The sequence below is a fragment of the Melozone crissalis genome, unplaced genomic scaffold, assembly GCF_028551555.1.
Source record: "Melozone crissalis strain CALT ecotype California unplaced genomic scaffold, PUWL_Pcris_2 ptg000013l_1, whole genome shotgun sequence".
Lineage (NCBI taxonomy): Eukaryota > Metazoa > Chordata > Aves > Passeriformes > Passerellidae > Melozone > Melozone crissalis.
This window is the reverse complement of record NW_026535791.1, coordinates 36,675,279-36,696,577: the sequence shown is the minus strand read 5'-3', so window position 1 is coordinate 36,696,577 and position 21,299 is coordinate 36,675,279. Positions and strand designations below refer to the sequence as shown.

Here is a 21,299-nt window from a genome sequence, read left to right as displayed (position 1 = left end):
CAAAACTCATTAAACACATATTACACTTAACCTTCATCAAAATTAGTCCCAGACTCATTTGCTGGTTGCTCTTTTCACCAATCTGTAAGATACTCAGAAGCTGAATAGTGACTTTATTTCAGTAAGCACAGAAGGCTGGTGCTCTGGATCATATTCAAGCTAGCTGCAGTCCACACAGCAATGAAGAATGAAGATCATAACATCACTGGTGTCAGTCTCCACATACACAGAAGTGCAGCATGCCTAACTTTTGACTATCATGTCCAATTGCAGATATACTTTCAGGTAACTCCTTTAGTGAGGTACTCATTACTGCATATTACATTCATTCCACAAATCATGGCTGCACTTGTTCTGTAAAGTCCAGTTTGAAAAGCTCAAATTTGATGATTTAAGAGACAGGGCGTTAATGCCTAGATTCCTCCAGCCCTATGGGCAACAGGGAACTTAGAACTATTAAAACATTATTTGTTCTATAGGGATTACTTATTACACATTCAATTTAGTCAACCATGTCTGCTGAGAGGCACACAAATCCCACCATAGCTAATTTAAGAACTTACCAATTTCCCTTGCAATTCTGACAGCTTCATCTGCATCCTGTAAAAGCAGGAAATGAGACCCAACGTTAATCCCATCAGCCATTGCACTGTGTCCTGAGGGCAGTCATATATTGCACTACTGTCTCCTCCGATTCATTTAATGTTTGATTTTACAACCTCCTGACCCTTTTCAGCCAGAGGAATGTAAAATTAATACCATAAGTGGAATGTAAATTCTACCTCATCATTAGTGCATTGAGAAACTCAAAGCAACGAGGAATCAGCTGACAGGAAACACAACCAGGATCGCAAAATTATTTTCTGCAGTTGTAGGAATTTAATGCTAGAATTTAGACGTTTACAATCAATAATGGACCATAAATCAGATCGTTAAAGTTTGTCCACTACCAGCTTGTTTCTGTCCTCGCAGGTAATTCCTTGTGTTTTCCTGATTGCTGTCAGTAGGGGGAGTTGATTCTCTATTGTTTGGGAGTAATTCAAGTTCAGGAAAAAAAACCTTGTAGAACTTCTTCAAAGACAAATGGGTTTTGTTTACTCAAGAAAGAACACAAGCACTTCAGTTTTGAAAGTTCTGCATTCTGAAGACAAAATAAACCTTAAATGCATCATTTTAAACTGTATCTGAAAGGAGAAGATTCCCATAATTGTATTCATTTAAGAGTTGCATAAGCCAACTTTACAAAATCTTTTGTTGATGCCACCTATTGCTTCAGCTGTCTTATACTACTGTAGCCTGGTACAGGAAAAAGTCCTGGGAAACTCAGTGAGCAAAAACCAGAATACTTGAATTACTTACATTTCAATAACCAAATCACTTTCCCAGCAGTAGTTATTTCTACTGATAACAGTATATCTCCCTTATACAAAATTAGAAAGAAAAAGGGTTAAATTGCCATGGTACACGTTAAGTTTGAAAATTCCATCCAAATTTGCTAATATTTATACTATCCCATGACATACATTAAAAAATTTGTATAAAGGCAGTAATGTCTGGAAACCACCAGCTGCTAAGTGTGTCTGAAACTATGGGGGCTGACTTATGAAATGACATTAAACTGAAACCTGATATTTTTAAAGCTTTCAAGGCAATCCATTTTAAAAGCACCCAGGTCAGAACTTTAAAAAAAAATACATAAGAAATGTTCATACCTGGTTCATTTATGTCCGATAATAAAACAAAATCCTCTTTAAAAGTCTTCAGTACCTAGTAACAGCCCCATGAAGAATAAGAGGGCTGGCAGGGGAAGTTGTCAGAAAATTTAATTTCCTTTCATTAGCTAGTCTGCTCCACAAATCGGTGCTTGTTAAGTTCAAAGCAGTCCTGAAAGCAACATCAGTTTTAAGTCTTTTTACTCCAGTCACATCTGTTAATGAGATTTTTCCAAATAACAATTGTTTTTAACTCAAGAGATAAATCTAGCAAAAAAACTTGCCCCTCACTCCCCCCCCCAAAAAAAAAAACCTCAAGAGTTTACTGTTTTATTACACCTTGCTGCTTTCCATGACCCTGCACCCTCCAAATTTTAGCTTAAAGGGATAAAATGCATGAAAAGGGTCATTTAAGAATGTTAGTGGTTTCCACACATTGAGTTTGAAGGTTCTTTGTTCCTGCCCGTGACAGTTATGCGAGAATACTTCCCCCTAATAGCCTCTCTGTCAGGAAGTGTTAAACCTGCCAAATGCAGACAATTAGAGCCTCTTGAACAAAATGCAGGAAGAGTGATGACTGATGAAGAGCCACGATTATAGTTGAGAAGGAAACTTTTACATTTCTTTTCTCTTGCAAATTCCCCCACATATTTGCAAAATAGAGTTAAGGGGGGGAAGCAAACAGGGTAATCTTTTTTCACTTAGTTACCTGCAAACAAGTGGCTGATACACTGTAATCTACAGGAAAAAAAGCTGCAAATCATTAGAGAGGAACTTTTCACTGCCACTGTATTTTTACACATGCATACAACAACTTTAAGTAACAACTGATTGGTATCAGCAGCACTAATTGTCTTAGTTCTGGCTTGAAAAGATTTTAGTCATCTGCCCAGCACAGTTATTAATTTACACTGTGTCAACATCTGTTTCTTTTACAGTTCTAACATATTAGAACCCAAACGCTAAGACACGAGAAAAAAAAAAATCCATGCTTACTCCAATTTTCGCTTTCAAAGAGCATTTCTGAACCAGAAAACAAAAATATGCTGTGATTTAAGGAGAAAAACTAATTTAAAAAACTGATATATTACAATCTCTGGTAAGTATTTTGATCTTTTTCCATAAGAAGGTATGTTGAATATATGCTTAAAATATCGTGAATTTCACTTTTTGATTGCATAAATACAGAAACAGTTTGGAAAGTTAAGACAGTTATTTTAGCTTTTTGGTATATAAAACTTATGACAGATACACAATATTTGCACAAGAGCGGCAAAGAAGTGAATGCTATGATACTGCCTAAAACACATGTCCATATGTGCAAAATATACAAAACCACACTGGAACTAAAAACACTTTAAATTTTTTTTAAAAGCAAAAGTCCTCAATGATTTACTGCTATTTCTTCCAAAAGCACATTAGCTACACTACCATTTTCCCAAAATAAACTGGAAACTGTAAAGAAATATATAATTTTAGCACCACCTTTTATTGTACAAATAAAAATGTTCAAGTAATGGTAGAAGTTAATAAAAGTCTTAGGAGTTATAAAATTATGTCAAGTGTTTTCACAAATAGGTGATTCCATTAAGTTAAAGAGACATAAAATACTCCTTTTAGCATAAGAATTCCTATCCTCCTACTTTCATGTACATGCCTCTCAACCAGGTACCAGCAGGTGGAGACAGAAAAACAAATCCGTCTTGATGTAGGGGAGTGCCAGGGTAAAGCTGATTAAGTGACTCCTAGAACTGTGAAACGATGAATGATGAAGAACTGCATCATGGTTTTCATGGCTGAGGGTGTCAGCCTTAGAGAACCTCCAGCTCATATCCAGAATCTTTAACAACCTCTCCAACAGTGATCATTCAATCCCAATGTCAATATCCCAGTACAAAAATTCATCTAAAACAGGCACCCAAAACTTACCTACAGTAAATTCAGAGCCTTACTGAAGACCTCTAATGTGTTTACTGACATCAGTGAAACTAAGTAGACACAGACATTCTTCTGTGCCTACACCCAGCTGTGTTCTACCAGCCATAAAATCAAACTGGCTGTATATGGTGAAACAATACAAAAATAATTCTTTCCTTGCCATTTCTTTCCCAGTTTTTCACCATAGCATGTTCTTATGCTCATTACTCAGCCTCCACTTTCTAGTCTTACTCCCCTTCAGTTGTTTACAGTCAATACATCATCTCAGCCCTAACTTTAGTATAGCTATTGCTCACATGGATTAATGCTAATTCTTGGATTACAACCATTTATGACTACATCTCCCAATCAGGTTTTATAAAACTAATTCTAGTTACACATTTTGAAATTAATTACCTTTGATTGCTTTTGTTGGCTCTCCAGCTGACAGCATAAGACTCCAGTTCCTTATATGTTCAAACTGTATTTCTCAATTGCCCCAGCCAACTGAGAAACTGAACCAGTGATGAGAAGAAAATCACTCTTTGTGAAACTGCCCTCTCCATTCCATATCCTTCCACTCTCAGTTTCATATTTGCTAGAGCATTTCCCAGTACAAGAACAGTCAGCTGTGTCTGATGCCAGGCATCCCCTCTTCAATCCTTCCAGCTTGAAGTATACTGTTGAAGGGCTTCTTTATTTTACATTTCTAATTTAATTATTACTCACTGGGAATTTTTCTGCATGCAATTTCTCCAAGATGTTATTACAAAACCTTAGCAGTGTCTCCTATGTCCAAGTGCTAAACAACATAAGAGAGGAAAAATATCCTTTATTCATGAAGGACCCTAAGTATCTGCAGCACTATTTAACATGAAGACTACTCTTCTGGTAACAAAGATTTTCAGTGCAGTCCTGAGTTGAACAATGAAGCACTAGAAGTTGTTGCTCTGTGTTTGCCTCAACTATTCATCCACAAACAGATTTGTATTTTCTAGCACTGTCAGAGGCATAAATGCAGATCTCCTCCAGCTTTACTGAAGTCCACTGTAAAGCTGAAGTCAGGTCTAACCACCTTAACCATCAAGCAAACACTTAACTCCTTCCTAAGACCTTTAAAATTTCTATGTCTCAGGAAAAAGAGCCCATAAGGATTTTGAAAGCTTCATAACTGTGACTACAATAGGTCTCCCACAGAATGGCAGAAACCTTAAACAGTCTCCAGTTCCTTGTGTGTTGCTGTTCTGATTAGAGCTCGTATCATGCAGCTTTGCCCTTCCTATCTTAGTCCAAATTTACAAAATAGCATATCAAGCTCTAACCAAAGATCAGGCATCCTGTATGACCTAATTATTTGGGTATTCATTTGAGCAAAAGACATTGTCACAGGAAGGAAATCAGAGAACAAACACAGGCACATATTTAGATCCATAGCAAGTGTGACACTATCAATTATCAGAAGCTTTATTTCCTATAACTGGTAATCAAAGCACTGGTTAGCTTAAAATTTGCAACTCCACTTTTTGATGAAGATGACAATGCTGGTATCGTCTGTGGGACTTTTTCTTATTTGGTGGGCACATTGCAAGTTTGGATTTGGTTTTTTTTAGATACATACTCTTTTTCATTACCCCTCAGATAATCAGAACCCGTGCAGGGCTGAGGAAGGTGAAACTGGTACGACATGGGCACTTTGGGACTAAGGAACTACCACATAGATCCTTTCAATAGCACAAGACTGGAGTTGTCAACTCAGGCCTACATTCCAGTTCATTTGGTTTTAAAGGTATTGTTGCATATAGCCCATGGCCAACCACATCACTTAACTTTCCTTTTTGTGCCAGGAACTTCAGATAATTGTCAAAAACACTGCAACTGAAGGTCTATGAAACAAGTTCATAAAAGAAAGCAGCTCAGCTGCACTGGTTATAGGCCTATCTGTTCCTTAACCATTATCCTAGTTTGTCAGGTTTGGGGTTTTCTATTAGTAGAATAACAGACCCTTAAATTTTAACTTGATACAATGAGAAAACCATCATTTTGAGTATTTAATTCTGCATTAGAGAATGTTTTGTGGCGTTCAAATGATTAATTCAAAGTTATCTTCTAGCTAGATGCTTTTCTGGAAGTTACTTTGAGGATTGCTAGAAGAACATACAGGATATCAGAACAAAGAATGTTATACCCAACAGCTTGGCTGCTGTTAAATCTTACAAGTGCTAAACAACCACATACAAAAGGGACTGCTAAAACATACAACAAAAACCTGAAATTTGCCAATTTGCCACTCCCAGACTTCAACATGGCCACAAATTCCAGTCCAAAACTCATATGGAGTCCTCCAGAAGGGAAAGCAGTCTTTGCACTTTTACCTGTTGCAGCATTATCCTGCTACCAGACATTACAAACATGCATTTCCATCACAAGTACTGAAAAATTCTCCTGGGCATTTTGACTTCAGCTATTTTGTGATTTTATCATTCTCTCTCACTAGTCAAGTTCTCCAGGCAGCCTCATTGGACCAAGTATTTCTGTGGAGGCTGAGCCCCTTTGCACTCTATTTACCTTTCACTTTCAGTCAGGTTTTGAGGGGTAATCTGTCTTTTAACAGAGTTTTAAATCCAGCTTAGCTATATGCTCTTTTCCATGCAACTTAAAGTTTTACTCAAACTTCATTTAAAAAAAAATTTGATTTGACATATAAAGCATAAAAATTTTCAACCCAGGAGGTCAACATTTTACAATGCACCAAGTTTTAGTTTTATCCAATGAAGGTTTTAAAAGAGAAAAGCTTAACTACATTAACATAGACAATATATTAAGAAACAAAAGAAAGGCTTAGAAGAATCCAACACAATCACTATGGCGAAAATAAACAAAAATGAAGATATACCTTATTTAACCTTAGAAGCTATAAAGAAATAAGTTCTTTTTCACAAAACTGTTGGAAGACATTCCTTCTAAAATACACAAAGAGAAAGAATCTACACAGCTGTAGATTCTGATAAAGAGCCGTCAAATTCCCCCCAATCCCATCCTCATCCTGAATTTTGCAACACATGGAAATATGCACCATCAGAACAGACCATAAAATGGAAACTTCACACAGTTTAACAAACTTCACTTCACTTAGAGCTGTCAAGATCTTGGCCAATAAGAAAACCTGAGAAATGTAAAAATGTGCAAATAAGTCAAACCCACACCTGACATTTTACACATCTACCCGCCTTCATGTTAAATTTAAAGAGACTCCACTGAAGAACTCCTAATACAACATTTATTATCAAGGACTTTCTTCACTTCTCTAAAGCTCTCCTGTTAGTAAAAATCTGTACTTCATTTTTAATTACATTTTACTGAAAAAGAAGAGGAAATTATAATTAGATTCTGCATCAGACCTTCAATAGGTGTACTTTGATTTAGACACTGTTCCTACAGTGGGCAGACAGTAATTAAATGATTTCTCACCTTGACTACTCCATCAAAGCCAGGGATTGTGTTGACCTTTGCATTCTTGGCTAACAATTTGCTTTCAATCTTGTCTCCCATAGCTTGAATAGCATGTGTGTCAGGTCCAATGAAGGTGACACCTTCTGATGCCTGCAAAGACAATGAAGACAAAACTTTAAGAGACAAAAATAAAAATCAGTTTTTTCATACACAGATATTACTATTAACTTTTTTCTCTTTTTGAGCTAGTACAACAAGACTTATAAGGCAGTGATCTCTTCACATAACAGAGCAATATATAAATATTTCAGACAGTTCATTAAAAATGTGTATGACCTTGTGAAACTGTGTATACACACAGATTCAAAGCCCTATAATTAGCATTTGTATAAATCAAAAGCCAGGCCAGAGAAAAATAGCTGCAAGTGGAAGTACTCCAGCCTGGAAGTTAAAAATACCCCTTCAGAAAACAAAGGTTTGTTAATTCACCACTGAAATAACCAAAAGTAATTTACAAAGATGCACTTGCTAAATGATAACACCGTTTAAAATTCTATTTGGTATGCATTCCTAAAACCAAACCTCAATGAAACACCAGAATGAAAATGCAGTCTTTAATTCAACAGATAAAAGACCTTGAAAATAAAGCAATAAGTGAAATATTTCCTGATTCTTTCAGGCAACTCTTCTCCAATAATAAGGAAAGCAGTTAACATAAAATGTTTTAATACTTCAACACTAATATGTAGGTAAAACATTGAACTGCATGTTTCTTCCTCCTGTTTCTCTATGCCAACAATAGACTTCAGCAAGGTTATTCAGATAGAGGCATTTTTCCAAGCTTCTCCAGGTCAGTACTACATTAAGTTAAAGATAATTCTATCAGAACTGTTCCCTGAGTTACTGATGCAATAGCAAGTACACATGTGTTTCAGGCAACTTTATATCTTTTGTACTGGATGGGGAAAGACAAGATGAAAGAGGGGTAAGGATGAAACAAAATTTTAATTTTTTTTTTAAAAATCAAGCCTTGCACAATTCTTCCAAGTTACATTTATTTTCATCTCCCCAGTTCTAAGATGTCTGTAAAATGTCTAAAACCAACTTGTTTCTAGCCAATGGGCAGCTAACTTAATACCACTACTAGCAAAATGGTAAACAGCAGTTCAAATATCACAATTCAAGCCTTAGTATTTTGTCTTTCTGACACATACTTATGCTACACAAACCATACAGTTACAGTCACTAACAATAAAAAGTCATTTGTTGAAGCTGTGTGTATTCACATGATGGAAGTACATGATCCAATCCCAGAACATAGGAAAAATATGTTTAAGCTGGGAAGCATCCTCCTATTTGTGATCTTATAAGAGCCAAGAGATGTCAACATGCTTGGGAGTCACTGTCTGCAGCCTCCTAGCAGGACCAGTGTGCCAGCAGCAGCTCTGTGTAGATTATTTCACACCATCCTGGCTAACAGGGAAATACAGATCATCCAGAAAAGACCAGGTGGGCATTAACGACACACAAGGAAGCTCAGTGCAAGGACACCCAAACCAAATGCAGAGCATCAGCTCTGCTACATCAAAGAACTGTTAGCTTTGACTCACAATGAACCATCCGGGGGTTTATCTCTGCCCACCTATTCTCTACTGCATTGGGATTCTTAGCTTAGCAACTCAGGAATTGACAACTTGATTAACAGCTGTCTTAGAAGGTTGGGAAGACTGTAATACAAAGAAGGAAGAGAGAGGAGGACCAAAACAAGGAGGCAGATCCATAATTAAGTAGTGCTCAGATCCTTTGGCACTTGAAGAAATCCACTTTTTAAAGGAGAAGGGAAACAAAGCAAGGAGTTGATGCATGAAACCACAGTGACACAAAGTTTGGAGCTGACTGTTTCAGAAACAACCTGAAAACTCGTACTTCTTCCTCTCTTAACAAGAGGCAGAAATTGGCACCTGCATACACCTACAGGCAGGGCAGAGTTCTATCATCAGACTGTATCCCAATCTCAATAAACCTTGTGGAAAAGGATCACTTACACACTTGACAAGTGGAGATTACACTGTCCCTCTTGTATCACTTCTAACCTGGACACACCTTGTTTGCACAGTTTCTGCCACAATACTGGCATTTGCCTCCTGACCAATACCACTTCAAACTTCAGCACGTATTGTTTCCTCTCTTCACTTTCTTCTCAGAGTTTACCATCAAAAACATGATATCTCCAGAGGTCAAGATATCAGGTTCAAAATTTTTGCTGCCCTAACAGACCATCCCAGACTTGTAGCTTGCAGCCTACTTCCATATTCTTACAGTATTTCTCTTCTCTCCTATTTGTACTGATAGAAAATGAAAAATCTTCATTCAAACAGGAGGTCACAGGGAAGGATAAAAATTACATTGATGGCATCAGCAAGCATGCACCTTTCCAGCCAATTGCCCACAGGGGACATCAGGCTTGACCTACTGTCTCATCTCACTGATTTGTGGCATGGACTTCCAAAGTGCCCAGTTCACTCCCTGCTCCTGTCCAGATAGGCAGATAAGAAGAGAACAGTACCATTCAGGAAAGATTAATGAACCACCTGAGAAGGAACACTGCAGGCCATTTCAAGAAATTAATCTCTGCATCCAATATATTTGTTACATGAATTCTGTAGAGCTGTAATATTCCACATGGACACAGCCCATAATACTTACTAAAAATTAAGTACCAGATGATGTGTAGCATATTCACACTACTCTAAAGCAAATATCACCTGTTGCAACCTGCATCTTTTTTTTTTTTTTAATGTATACTTTTCATCGGTCAGAATTTACAAACTGCACTTGTCTACATATGCAGCTTTTGGCTGTAATTGCTTCAAACCTTTGTACCTTACACATATCAGCTTTTCCATGGTGAACAAACAGCAGCACAATACAACCAGCTATTCCCTCATAATATCAGTCACCTGGGGCAGTCACCACAGCCAGTTATTTCCCTACCAACAATCTGAAACTAAATAGTTTAATTCAATATGATATCAAAGGACACCTAAAACATGTGATTCTGCATTCTGCAACATCCATAAATCAAAAATAAATTAACCAACCTAGGAGGTTCTGCTGGTCTCCAGGCAGTGTGTCTAACCATCTCTTACACTGGAAAGCTGTGCATTCTCTGACATGACTCATAACTAACTTTAGTTAAGCACATTAAAAAAGACTTTGTTTAGTAGTGCCTTAAGCTGACAAAGTCTTACAAGTCTTGCTACAGCAATTTAATACCCCATCACTTAAAGATGCTTGCTCAAGCCCTCTGCCAAAGTTTCTCTGCTCATGACCAGAAAAGTGCCCCAGCTTCTTCATCACCCACACTCACACAATGTATTAAACAATCTATTCAAAAGTCTACTGCCCAATACTGAAAATACCAAAAACAGACCATAAGAAAGAATGCAGTGGCAACATCTTCAGCTCCCACAAAGATTTACCAATTTGTTCACACATAGACTTATCAGTGTGGCAACAAGTACTAAAACCTCTGCTGTACATATACAAGCTTACACATTGCATATCAAACAAGTTCTTCCAAAACTTCTGTTACTCCTCCACACATCCAGCAGCGTATTTCAGCCTTGAAGGCTAATTATCTGGCCGCAGAAAACACATCAAAAGTTCCACCATGAACATGCACCAGCACTTGGTTTAGAAACGTACCTGTGATATCCGTGTATCACTGCTCTACTTTGCACAATCAAAGGTACAGGCAAATAAAAAGGAATATTTTATAGAAGAACAAGTTCATAGAAATTCATGCAAAAAAGTTAATTTTTAGTTGTCTTAAGTATCAGATATTAGAGTTTTCCCGAACAGCCCACTATTTTTGAAAGCAGTAACAACAGGTCTAATAGTCATGCCATAAGAACTGTGAGCAGTTTATTCTCCCTTCCTTTTGGTGGTTGGCTCTTTTTATACCAGACAAAAGCCTTATTCTATCCTCAGAGAATGCAGCTAATATAGCAAAAACTAAACATAGTGTCAAAGTACAACAAGCAAAGGCAAGATTTGGAAAATCCTTTTGAGAAGTTCATGATTGAGTTTGTGACCATCACAGCCACAGTCTGTCAAACATCTGACTGCTCTGGGAACAGAGTGGGCCAGACTGACCTATGTTAGTGTAAGTCATCATACTCTCAACATCTGGAAAGGACCTGCCCATCTGATAAAGTCCTGAGGTAATTAAAGTGACCATCTAGAAGGGGAGTTCCCTTTGCACCTCCTCCTGGAAATTATGAATGTAGATATTCACAATTAGTGTATTACACAGTCAGTAGTGGATTCAGTCTCAGTGACAGCCCAAGCAGAACTAAAGATAGAAAGCATGAAGGAGGGGAAACTGCATAAGCAACTTTTACACACGTATACTTGGCAACATATACTCTTCTGTGGGCTTATGAATCTGTGGCAAAGCAGCCAACTCACTGCCAGGCCTCCTGGAGCTGCAGGAAATGATTGAACAGCTCCAACTCAGCTTTAGACAAAACAAGTGATACTAAAACTTATCCTCTGTCTTTTACTATGTTAGTTATAGACAATTAAACACAGTTTTTGGTGTCCTCATTTGAGCCAAGATACTTGAATCTGCATGTAGTATCAGCTTAAGAGGAGCAGCTTCAACCAACAAGGAGATATGCCATGTACAAAAACAGTGCTATCAAGAATCTTGTGTTTCCTCTTTCAGAACCATTGGATGAGGAGATTTTTCCACTCACAGCATGCTGATGTGTCAAAGCACACTCCAAGTGCCCAGCTGCTTCCAGGTGCAAGAGCCCCTACCATTACCTTACCACACAGAAGCAGTGACAATAATGTAGGCTTTGTTCTTGTTCATTCCCTAGTAACTGAAATGAGTAGTTCTAGGGAAGTATTTCTCATCTCTGAGGAAGAAATAGCTGAAAGGCTAGAGAGATCTCAGGGGCATTTGTAGCTGCTCTGCTTTATTGAAAATAAGCTTTTCTATGTGAACACAGCACTGGTTTTAAACAAGTTCATGAAACTTTACAGGAGAACCCAAAAAATCTATTGCATGCTGCCACTGAATCATAGGTTCTCAAATTCACACTTACATATGATATTTTCAACTCAGGGTGATATTTACAGAAAATACTAACAGCTCTCAAGTAACTGAGGCAACCAACCAAGTTCCTCTTCCCTCATCCTCTCTCCTTCCCCTTCTGCACATGCCTGCCCACAGTCCTATCTATCCCCCTTCTCTAAAGGCAGGCTTAAACACTCCTCAGCTGACCAACATGACAGACAACGGTCTATTTCTTGTATAAGAAATGTTTTCCATCACTTTCATGAGACAAAATGAGCTAAACAGAGAAGCTTTATGGGCACTGAAGGAAGGACCACAAGCTGCTGGTGCATGCAACTGGGAACAAGAATCTTCTTTGGGAGGATGGCACATCCTCAAACTCTGAGGTGCTCTGGAGGGTGGCTGCATGCTGCCATATTGACCTGCTCTTCTTGTTAAATCTGCATTACTGTTTTAAGGTTTGTTTTAAAAATCAAACATGATGCTCCTCTGAGGAGCACTGTTTGAGTCACAGAATGGCTGAAGTTTGAAGCATCAAAGCCACTGCTAAAAACAACTCTAGACATGTAGTTACAAGTATTGCAACAACTTAAGGGCAGAAGAGAAGCAGAAACAAGATTCTGTGGCAGTGAGGTAACAGCAAGATCAGCAAGTGTGGGCAGCACAAGTTACCATACTTACTGAAGAATTTATTGGTGACTAAGATTATGAAGGAGGGTCCACAGCTAAAAACTTAAGTAGAAACTTTATCATAGGTCTGGTTTTCAACAGAGTTCTGTTTTAACCTGCAAGCTTTCTTCACAGGAGAAACTAGAAAAGGTTTCCATTAAATCCTTACTGATTGATTCTTTCACCATTGTAGTCCCTCTTGCCACACAACCAGCCAAGAAGGCAGATCCAAAGAAGAAGGGAACAGGTGAAGTAGTCTGGTATTCACAGTGTTCCAGAAAAACTGGGATCATCCACAAACACAACCCCCACATACAGCTCACAGACCACCAGAAGGACACAAACCTGAATGTGCAGCTGCCTGCAGACGCATACAAAGCAGAGTAGATAAGCAGCACACCTCAAAGATGACTGGAATAGACAATTGGGCCAAAAAGCCTCTAAGTCACATGAACTAAATGCAGGGCTGAAAAGCTGAGCTGGCAGCAAAAGGAAGGTCCAACAGAGGTACAAACAACCTAGGAAAAAACCAAGCAGAACAGAAAAATCTAGATGAAACATCCAAAGTCAGACAAGATTCAGGAGTACTAGCAGGGAAAAAGGGGAGAAAAAAATCCAACACCACCACCAACACAAGCACACTGACATCAGTTGAAAAAGGTATGTACATAAAACACTTCAGAATTCAGGAACTGTCCATTCAACATTGGGAAGGAACTCCTCAAGGAAATCTACTATAAGAATATATAATAAGAAGCATCCACTCAATAACTTAGGAAATACTGAACTGGTAAAATACTCTACAATACAATGTGGTGGACATGAAAAAATATCCTGAAGCCTTCTGCACAGACATGACCTATCAGCTCCAATTTTTTGGCCCTGTTGCTGCTGTCTTGAAGGCTCAGAATTAAGTGCATACACAGCAGTGGCCAATGATTTGTGCAGGCATCAACCTGCAAATTCAGTACCAATAAATGGAAAATTTCATTCTCTGATGTTTAATTTTAAGCTGCAAAGGGCCTGAATCAGTAAAGCCTAGGTATTGTCATGGATCACCAAGAGCAATAACTCTCCAGCAGTTCAGTGAAGAAAAGTTTCTCCCAACCTTGTTTACAATGAAACAAGCAGAACTTCTGAAGATTCTACAGGATCTTTACAATGCACACACATTTACACCAACACGCACGAGAGAGAGAAGACAACACATACAAGTAGCATCCTTCATTAGAACAAATATTTTTACAAGATGAGCTGAAGTAAATTAAAGCTTTCTGTACAGCTTACAGCCCAGTGAAGACAGTATGTGATGTAAGGAAAAGCATAAATATGCAAGAGGGAAGGGCTGTAGCATCCTACTGTTCTCTACACCGGCCTCTGACTACTACAGTTATTTCTGCAGAGGTTTGGCTTTTGTGTTGTTAGAGGTCTTTGGAAGGAGATAGATTACAATCACCTTGAGCTTCAGAAACACAAGGCAGGTACACTGTGACAGGAAGTAGCCTCAAAAGCAAAATATAAATTGGCAGTTGGCCAAGAAACAGTGCCTGAGGCACCTTGCAGAGGAAGGTGGTAATAAAGAACTGTGCTGCCCAGCCTGTCAGGTCTCAGGGCTTCTTCCAAATTCTGCTTCAAAATCAGAACTGTTACTTGGCTCCAAAACACACTACAATGTAGAAGTCAGAACCCCCACACAAGCTATGTCACTACCTATGACACTACACTTGTACTTTAAATATCTTATTCACTGTCTCAAACAGGAGTATGTACTGCAAGAGAAAGTAAAACATGGGAAGTGTTTCCTTTGAAAGGAAAAAACTAGAAGAAAAAAAAAGGCTTTACCTGAAACTGAACACAGCTGCAAGAAGTTTGTCTTCCTTTTTAAAACTGAATTAAAGAACACTAAAGCATTTTCCAACCACACTTTAAGAAAAGAAGGAAATTGCTGGGCAGCAATACCCAAAAAAATGAAAACTAGAATACACTCATTTACTTGAAAATAAGCCAATTGATGCCAGTTCCCATGTTTAAGCTTTACCATGGGGAGGGAGATGTGTTAATAGACTCCCAGTAAACTATGATTCTGAGAAATATTAACCGGTTTATTTAACTCTGCAATGAGTCTGTTAATGCCTGTCTCCATAGTTTTAAATATGCAGACGCATGAAAATCCATTAATCAGTTACGAGAAGGACCAGACAAACTTCTGCAGGATGAAATAAAACCAAGTCTTATCCAGGTCCCAAACATGCCTTCTTTAAAGTAGGCTAGGAATAGAATGCAGGCACAGCACATAGCTATTTATAATATATTGAGAGATAGGCATAATTATGCTTTTTAAAATGTAGTATATGTATATTCAAATACTGGAGGTGGAAAGAGAGGACTCAATTTGTTGTACTAATCTAAAGCTCAGCTTAAACAAAAGGCACAGTTGCCAAGCCAGTATAAACAATCTAAAGCAACTAAACTTCAGTGTCCAAAAAAGGTGTACACCACAGAAAAGGTACACAGGTTTATGACTTCTGCATAAACACCAGAGAGTGGCCAGAGTAACTCTAAATAGTCTGCACCACCTTAAGTACTAATGCCACATGGAAAATGGTTTTTTAAATAAACTTTAAAGTCATCTCATCTAATTCCACAAAAGTGGTAAAATTACAAAGTCAAAACTAAGAATGATAGTGATCCATAGACAACATCCTTAACAAGATATAAGTTGTGAACTATTAGTATCACAGATTATACATAGAAAGGGAAAACATGATTACATTGATTTAATTCTACATTTTGAAATTAAAAACTCTCCTTTACCAAAAAGTTCATAGTGTATATTGTAACTTGTAAGTGGAAGACATAGCTCCCAATCATACAAGTGAAAAGACACAGAGCCAGCTTTTTTCAAGGGCTCAAAGCACAGGACACTGAGAACAAGTACTACCTCTGTGGCTCTACACTTACAAGTTTTCACTTTGGATCTGCAACCTGAAGTCTTACTTGATAACTTCACTTTAAAACTATTTAAGGCTTTAGATGGTGTATATATTATATGTTTGTCCAGAACTTAAATGCAATATTGAATTAACTCGGTTCAGAAGCATTTCTCATGTACAAACTATAAAATTTGAACACACAGGAGTTTGCATGACACCACTGTGAGTGATTAACTACTTTACCATACATGGAACACTACACAGACAGCACGCGAGGCACTGAAACTTAGCCTTGGTAGAAACTTAGCCTTGGTATGCTCGAAAGAGTTTTGAGTAGTCACCTATATCAGTAGTAAGGAATGCCCAGAAAATTTCGGGAGAAACAAACTAAACTTAAGAATTTTCCCTGGATGGTTTCCATATTGCTTTTCTTCACTTCGCGGCATTGAAACCACCCTTGATTTTTACATGATAAAAGAAATCTGTGGAACTAATCCTAGAAACCTCTTTCTGTTTCCTTGCTTAACACCTCCAGGCGACAGAAAAGACAAAATGCTTCATTTGCATCCTTAAACATTAGAAACTGCGAATGAGCCTTTTCAGCTGCAAATGTTATTGCATCTACATTTCCAGAAGAGAAAGAAGGTTAAACAGCCTACTCAGGTTTATGTTAACTCATCTCTTTTTAGCACCCTGAGCAGCACAAAGAGCAGAAAATGCAGAAGCTTAACAGCAGAACCTCTTTCTTCATTAAGTTCAATTAGATCCTGGCAATGGATATAGCTGCTGATTACAGGAAGATAAAGAGAAGAAATCAGGTATGCACAAAGGAAATGGCAAACCCGAGTATAATCTTAGTCTTCCCGATCATCCAGTCTCAGGAAGACCATTTCATTTTTCATGCAACACAAAATAGTTCCACCAGTTGCATGACCACACAAGATTTCGCCTGATGTAAAAGCAGTATTTGTTTAATCATTAATTCAAGCTTAGTTTAAAATGTAATATGCCAGTGTTGCACAAATCCAGCCTGAATATGCTAGCAAGGTAGGAAGGAGTCCCTGCTTATCGATTGATAAGTATCCCATCTTATCAATTAAAGAATATATTTGAGCCACAGCTAGCCAAATCTATTAACTACTTTGTTTCCCAAAAAAACCACTATCAAGTACTATTTACTCTAGAGCTATATTAGTTCTTTACTTTGTCGAAAGTTAGGATTCAAGCTACGTATTTTTAATTTGTTCGGAGGGGGAAAGCACTTGGAATTACTGCACTGAATATAGCACAGAAAGTTAGCAGAACTTTACTTTCTAGGCCATTTGGCTTTTGGTCTGGAAAACGCCTTCAGCTTGGCAGAAAATACTCAATGAGATGTTTAACAAAAAATATACGTTAGTCTAAATTAAGACCAGGCAGTCATGGAGAAAAAAACAGGACAATGATGAGGGGGAAAAACAGGGGAGCATCATTCTAGCCAAAGCAATATCTCACATTACCAAGGACCCAAGTTTATGGCATCTACAAAATTTTCTGTAGCAAACAAATTCAGTGGGGAAAACAAGCTGAATAACAAACAGTTCAAAAACTCCAATGTTAGAGCAAATTAAGAATATGCACAGACATAAGGCACACTCCTAAAACAGCCACACTATTTCTCCTGTCCTAAAGCTATACATGAAGCTTTGCAAATTAATAGAGAACACAAACATATAGCTTGATCAGTAAGTAAACTTTCCAATATCATACCTTGCATTTTTCAAAGGGGAGGCCAAATCAATAATCAAAACATGAGAATATATTTAGAAGTGAATGAGTAATGAAAAATTAGCACTGTGTTACTGAGATGTTACATTGAGCTTGCAGTCAAAGGGTATTAATTGTATGCCTGTGCGTTGAAAAAAAACCTGTATTTTTCCAAACATTCTAAAACGCTTCCAGAGTTAGGTGACTATAATGATATTTATACTGCACATTCAAAAACCAAATGAAAACTTATGATGACTGTCCAAGCTCACACGACCCTGAACTTACTGATGATCTAAGCATAAGGAACCCTGGTGTTGACAGCCAGGAAGGTAAGTGACCCTAGAATTATCTTCTCTAATAACTAGATTGAAAACTGTCATTTCTCAAACATTACAACAAAGACATTGAATAAGCAACATTCTTGGTAAAAACAAGACTGTTAAAAGCCTAATGAAATTCTAACACGGGTAATGCCATTCTGACTCACAGTGCCCTTTTCTCAGCTGGCCAGTGGACTTAAAAATCCTTTCCACTGTCCTCACAAGGTTACTAATTTACTTCCCCGTCAAATAGCTGCAACTGTTGATATTTAGACAAGTGTTACTGTGTCAACAGAAATAGTCATCATCAAACATTTGATAAAGATTGTTTGAAGACCTCCAGAGAGTCTATGAAGTCTATAAGTTTGAAGATCTCCAGAGAGTTTATAAAGACTCCCTGAGCTACACTGGAAGATGCAGAACAAACCATCAAGTCCACTTCAAAAAAGCAGATGCATCTACATCTTGTTAGTAAACTGGAGTTATTTTCCCAGAAGAAGTGAGCGATTAAACAGCATTAAATTTAATTTCTGACACATCATTAAACGATAAAGAGGCATATTTATAAAAAAAAATAAATATCATGTTGTCAGTTACGTTGATCACAATTATTTAAGAACCAGAGAAGCAGTAAACATCAATAATTAAACGTGCATGGGCACACATTTGTTTGTGGTTTTGTTTGTTCATCATCGCCACACTAATCCAGGTTTAATTCACTAAACCAACAGACTGTCTTCTACCAAAGCCAGGATATACTGACCCTGCAATTACTAAAAAAACACAAAACATCACAACAAGTAAGGGAACGATAGGACTGGGGCAATAGCTGCTCAAGCATAAAACCATTATAAAACCCCAGGATGGGATAGTATCCCATAGGTGACAGTAACTGTCACAGAGCAGTGACCCAAAGTCCGTACCTGCACCCCAGGGCCCAATCCCTCCTGACTCTCACACCCCCAGCAGCAGCTGTGCAGCCATCAGTTTGGGAACCATATGAGCTAAAAACAGCTCAAGGGGCAGGGGTTGCTTACAGGATTTTGAGGGATAGTCCCAAGAGGAGTTAACAGCAGAAGGGACAACTGCCAATAAATACACTGTCACCAGATATTTAACAGATTACATGGGGGAAAGCATGCAGGAAAGGTAGAGGCTGACTGAAAACTGCATTTGTGACCAGAGATGCCTATGGCAGTCTCTAGCAGGGAAAAACTGGGAATTACAGAGGTACTGTCGTGGCCATGGTGATGAGACAAGTCACATGTGAGATAGCTGCAATCTAGAAAGGCAAGGAGTACTGGAAGATGTTGATCAAGCACAGGAACGCATAGCTGAGAGAGGCTGTGGAGTTTCCATCCTTACAGATATTCCAAACTCAATTGGATATAAACCTGAGCAACCATTCCAGCTGATGCCACGTCAAGAAAGGGACTAGTCTCCAGTGTTCCCTTTTAAAGTTATTTACTCCATAGAGCTGAGTGAAGTGTATCAGGAAGATCATAATCTCTGGACAGGGACAGCAACTAAAAGTAGAGAGAACCTGGCACAATCCTTGTCACAAAATAGACAAGACCCATATACTTTGTCTGAGATCAAGATGTGTGTATCTTCCTACTGAATCTCACAACATCCATGTCCTTAAGTAGAGCCTTCTCTAGAAACAGGTGGTATTGATATCTCTAGCCATTTATTTCTATATCTGTACTAAAGTATGCTGCTCCTTTAGCTTTGCAGATGTGATTGTTTAAAAAAAAACAAAAACCAAGGGTTCCCATCTCTGAAAGGCAAGCTTAACCAATTGTCTTAGGTCAACACAGGATACAGCACAGCTTAGGAAAACACAGCTGGAGGGCAAGCAGGGACAAGAGGAAACTCCCTACACCAGCACAAGCATGGAAGAAGTTGGGAGAAGCAGCTACGTCTGAGAGAGGATGGCAAGGGAGCACTTCTGTGATGCCTCCTCATGAGCTGAGCAAGCACTAGTGTGCGTATGGGATAACATCAGACAACACAGTCACAGCAAAGATACATTCCATGGAATCCTGCAAAGCACACTCTACCTTGTCTCCTTTACTCCATGCATCTTTTTGCAAAGAAGTCGTGGTATTACTAATGGAAGATGTTCTTATTTAAATCTTACAGACAGTTCCTTGGAGAAAACTGTGGATTAATTACCCTGTAATGAAAGATAACTAGCTTTTACAGCTGCCCACCAAGAGAGGCCTACTACACTACATTTAAGTAAAAAAAAAATTTCTTTTTCCCTTTGGAAATCACTCAATTTTTTTTTTCTATATGTTTTAATAGTTAATGTACATAGCTCTCTCTCCAGTTTCTATTTTTGCTCCACTTATAAGAAGTTTACATTAGATATTATAGGCAGAAATGCATGGGATTACGTTGTCCTCTTAAATGTGGATGTTTACGTAAAACTAAGAAAAATGTTAAGGTGCTTTTGTAGCCAAAGTTAAAGATAATAAAATCTGGAATAATATTTTTCCTTTAAGGAATAGGATTGTTATACTCATATATACAAATTTGGAGTTTTCCACAAAGCCCTGTTTCTACTCACACATATTCTGACATGAAGGAAACTGCAGATTTGGCTATTTAATTTTATTTTTCCACAGAAGGCAAAGAATTACATGTGATAATAAACACCACTGAATATTTTAAAAGTTTCAAATTATTTTCAAAGTATGTGTAAGTTACACTTCTTGGCTAGCACGAGGAAGCAACAGTGGAATTCGGCACATTTAAACTTGTGGAACAAAACGTGATGGACAGACAATATTACATCACTCAAAATGCAACAGCTTTGGAACGACAACCTCTCACTATCTCAGTGTCATAAATAAAACAAGTCAATAAATTATTTCAATATGTAGTATCACAGAATTTACAGGCACTTAAAATGAAGCAATCCATGAGATGTCCTTGTGGTGCTGCTTCTATGAACCACAACTATTCTGAGCTCAGGATAATGTATTATGACAAAAGCATCTACCATGTATTCCGAATACCACCAACTCTGAATCTGAAACAAATTTTATCTGGTGACTGTGGGTGAAACAGCTTTTTGGAACAGACAGTCAAGTTCCTCCTTCCCCTTCCCAACAGATGGGCCTGAGAGTTAGACAGTCTGGCTTCACTCATGCTATAAAGTAATTAGACAAACAAATCTGGATCCTGTAAATAAGCATGTGCTTGGAATTAAGCATGCTTAAACAGTTACAGGCCCTAAATTTCAAAATTTTAGCCTGTAGAAGGAATCAGCCTGTTAAATTAAAGCAATCTTTCTGGAAAAGTTGGTATTTCTTTCTTTTCAAAGGTGAGAGAGGAGTGAAACTAAAAAACTATCAAATTTTTCATATGCTTCATTTGGATGCAAACTGATGTCCAAGAATTGCATAAGATAGTAAATAAGACCACAGTACCCTAGAAATTTTCTCTATTT

At 37.9% G+C, this 21,299-nt stretch overlaps 1 protein-coding gene across 1 annotated transcript in view; it reads right to left on the bottom strand.

Annotated features, from left to right (window-relative positions):
• Positions 1–21,299, bottom strand: part of PCCA (propionyl-CoA carboxylase subunit alpha) — a 273,888-nt gene that overhangs the window by 190,627 nt on the left and 61,962 nt on the right. The window contains exons 7-8 of the mRNA XM_054271455.1: positions 7,098–7,229; positions 564–600 (exon numbers count right to left, since the gene is read on the bottom strand). Of these exons, the coding sequence (XP_054127430.1) occupies positions 564–600; positions 7,098–7,229 (169 nt within the window). The remainder of the gene's footprint in view (positions 1–563; positions 601–7,097; positions 7,230–21,299) is intronic.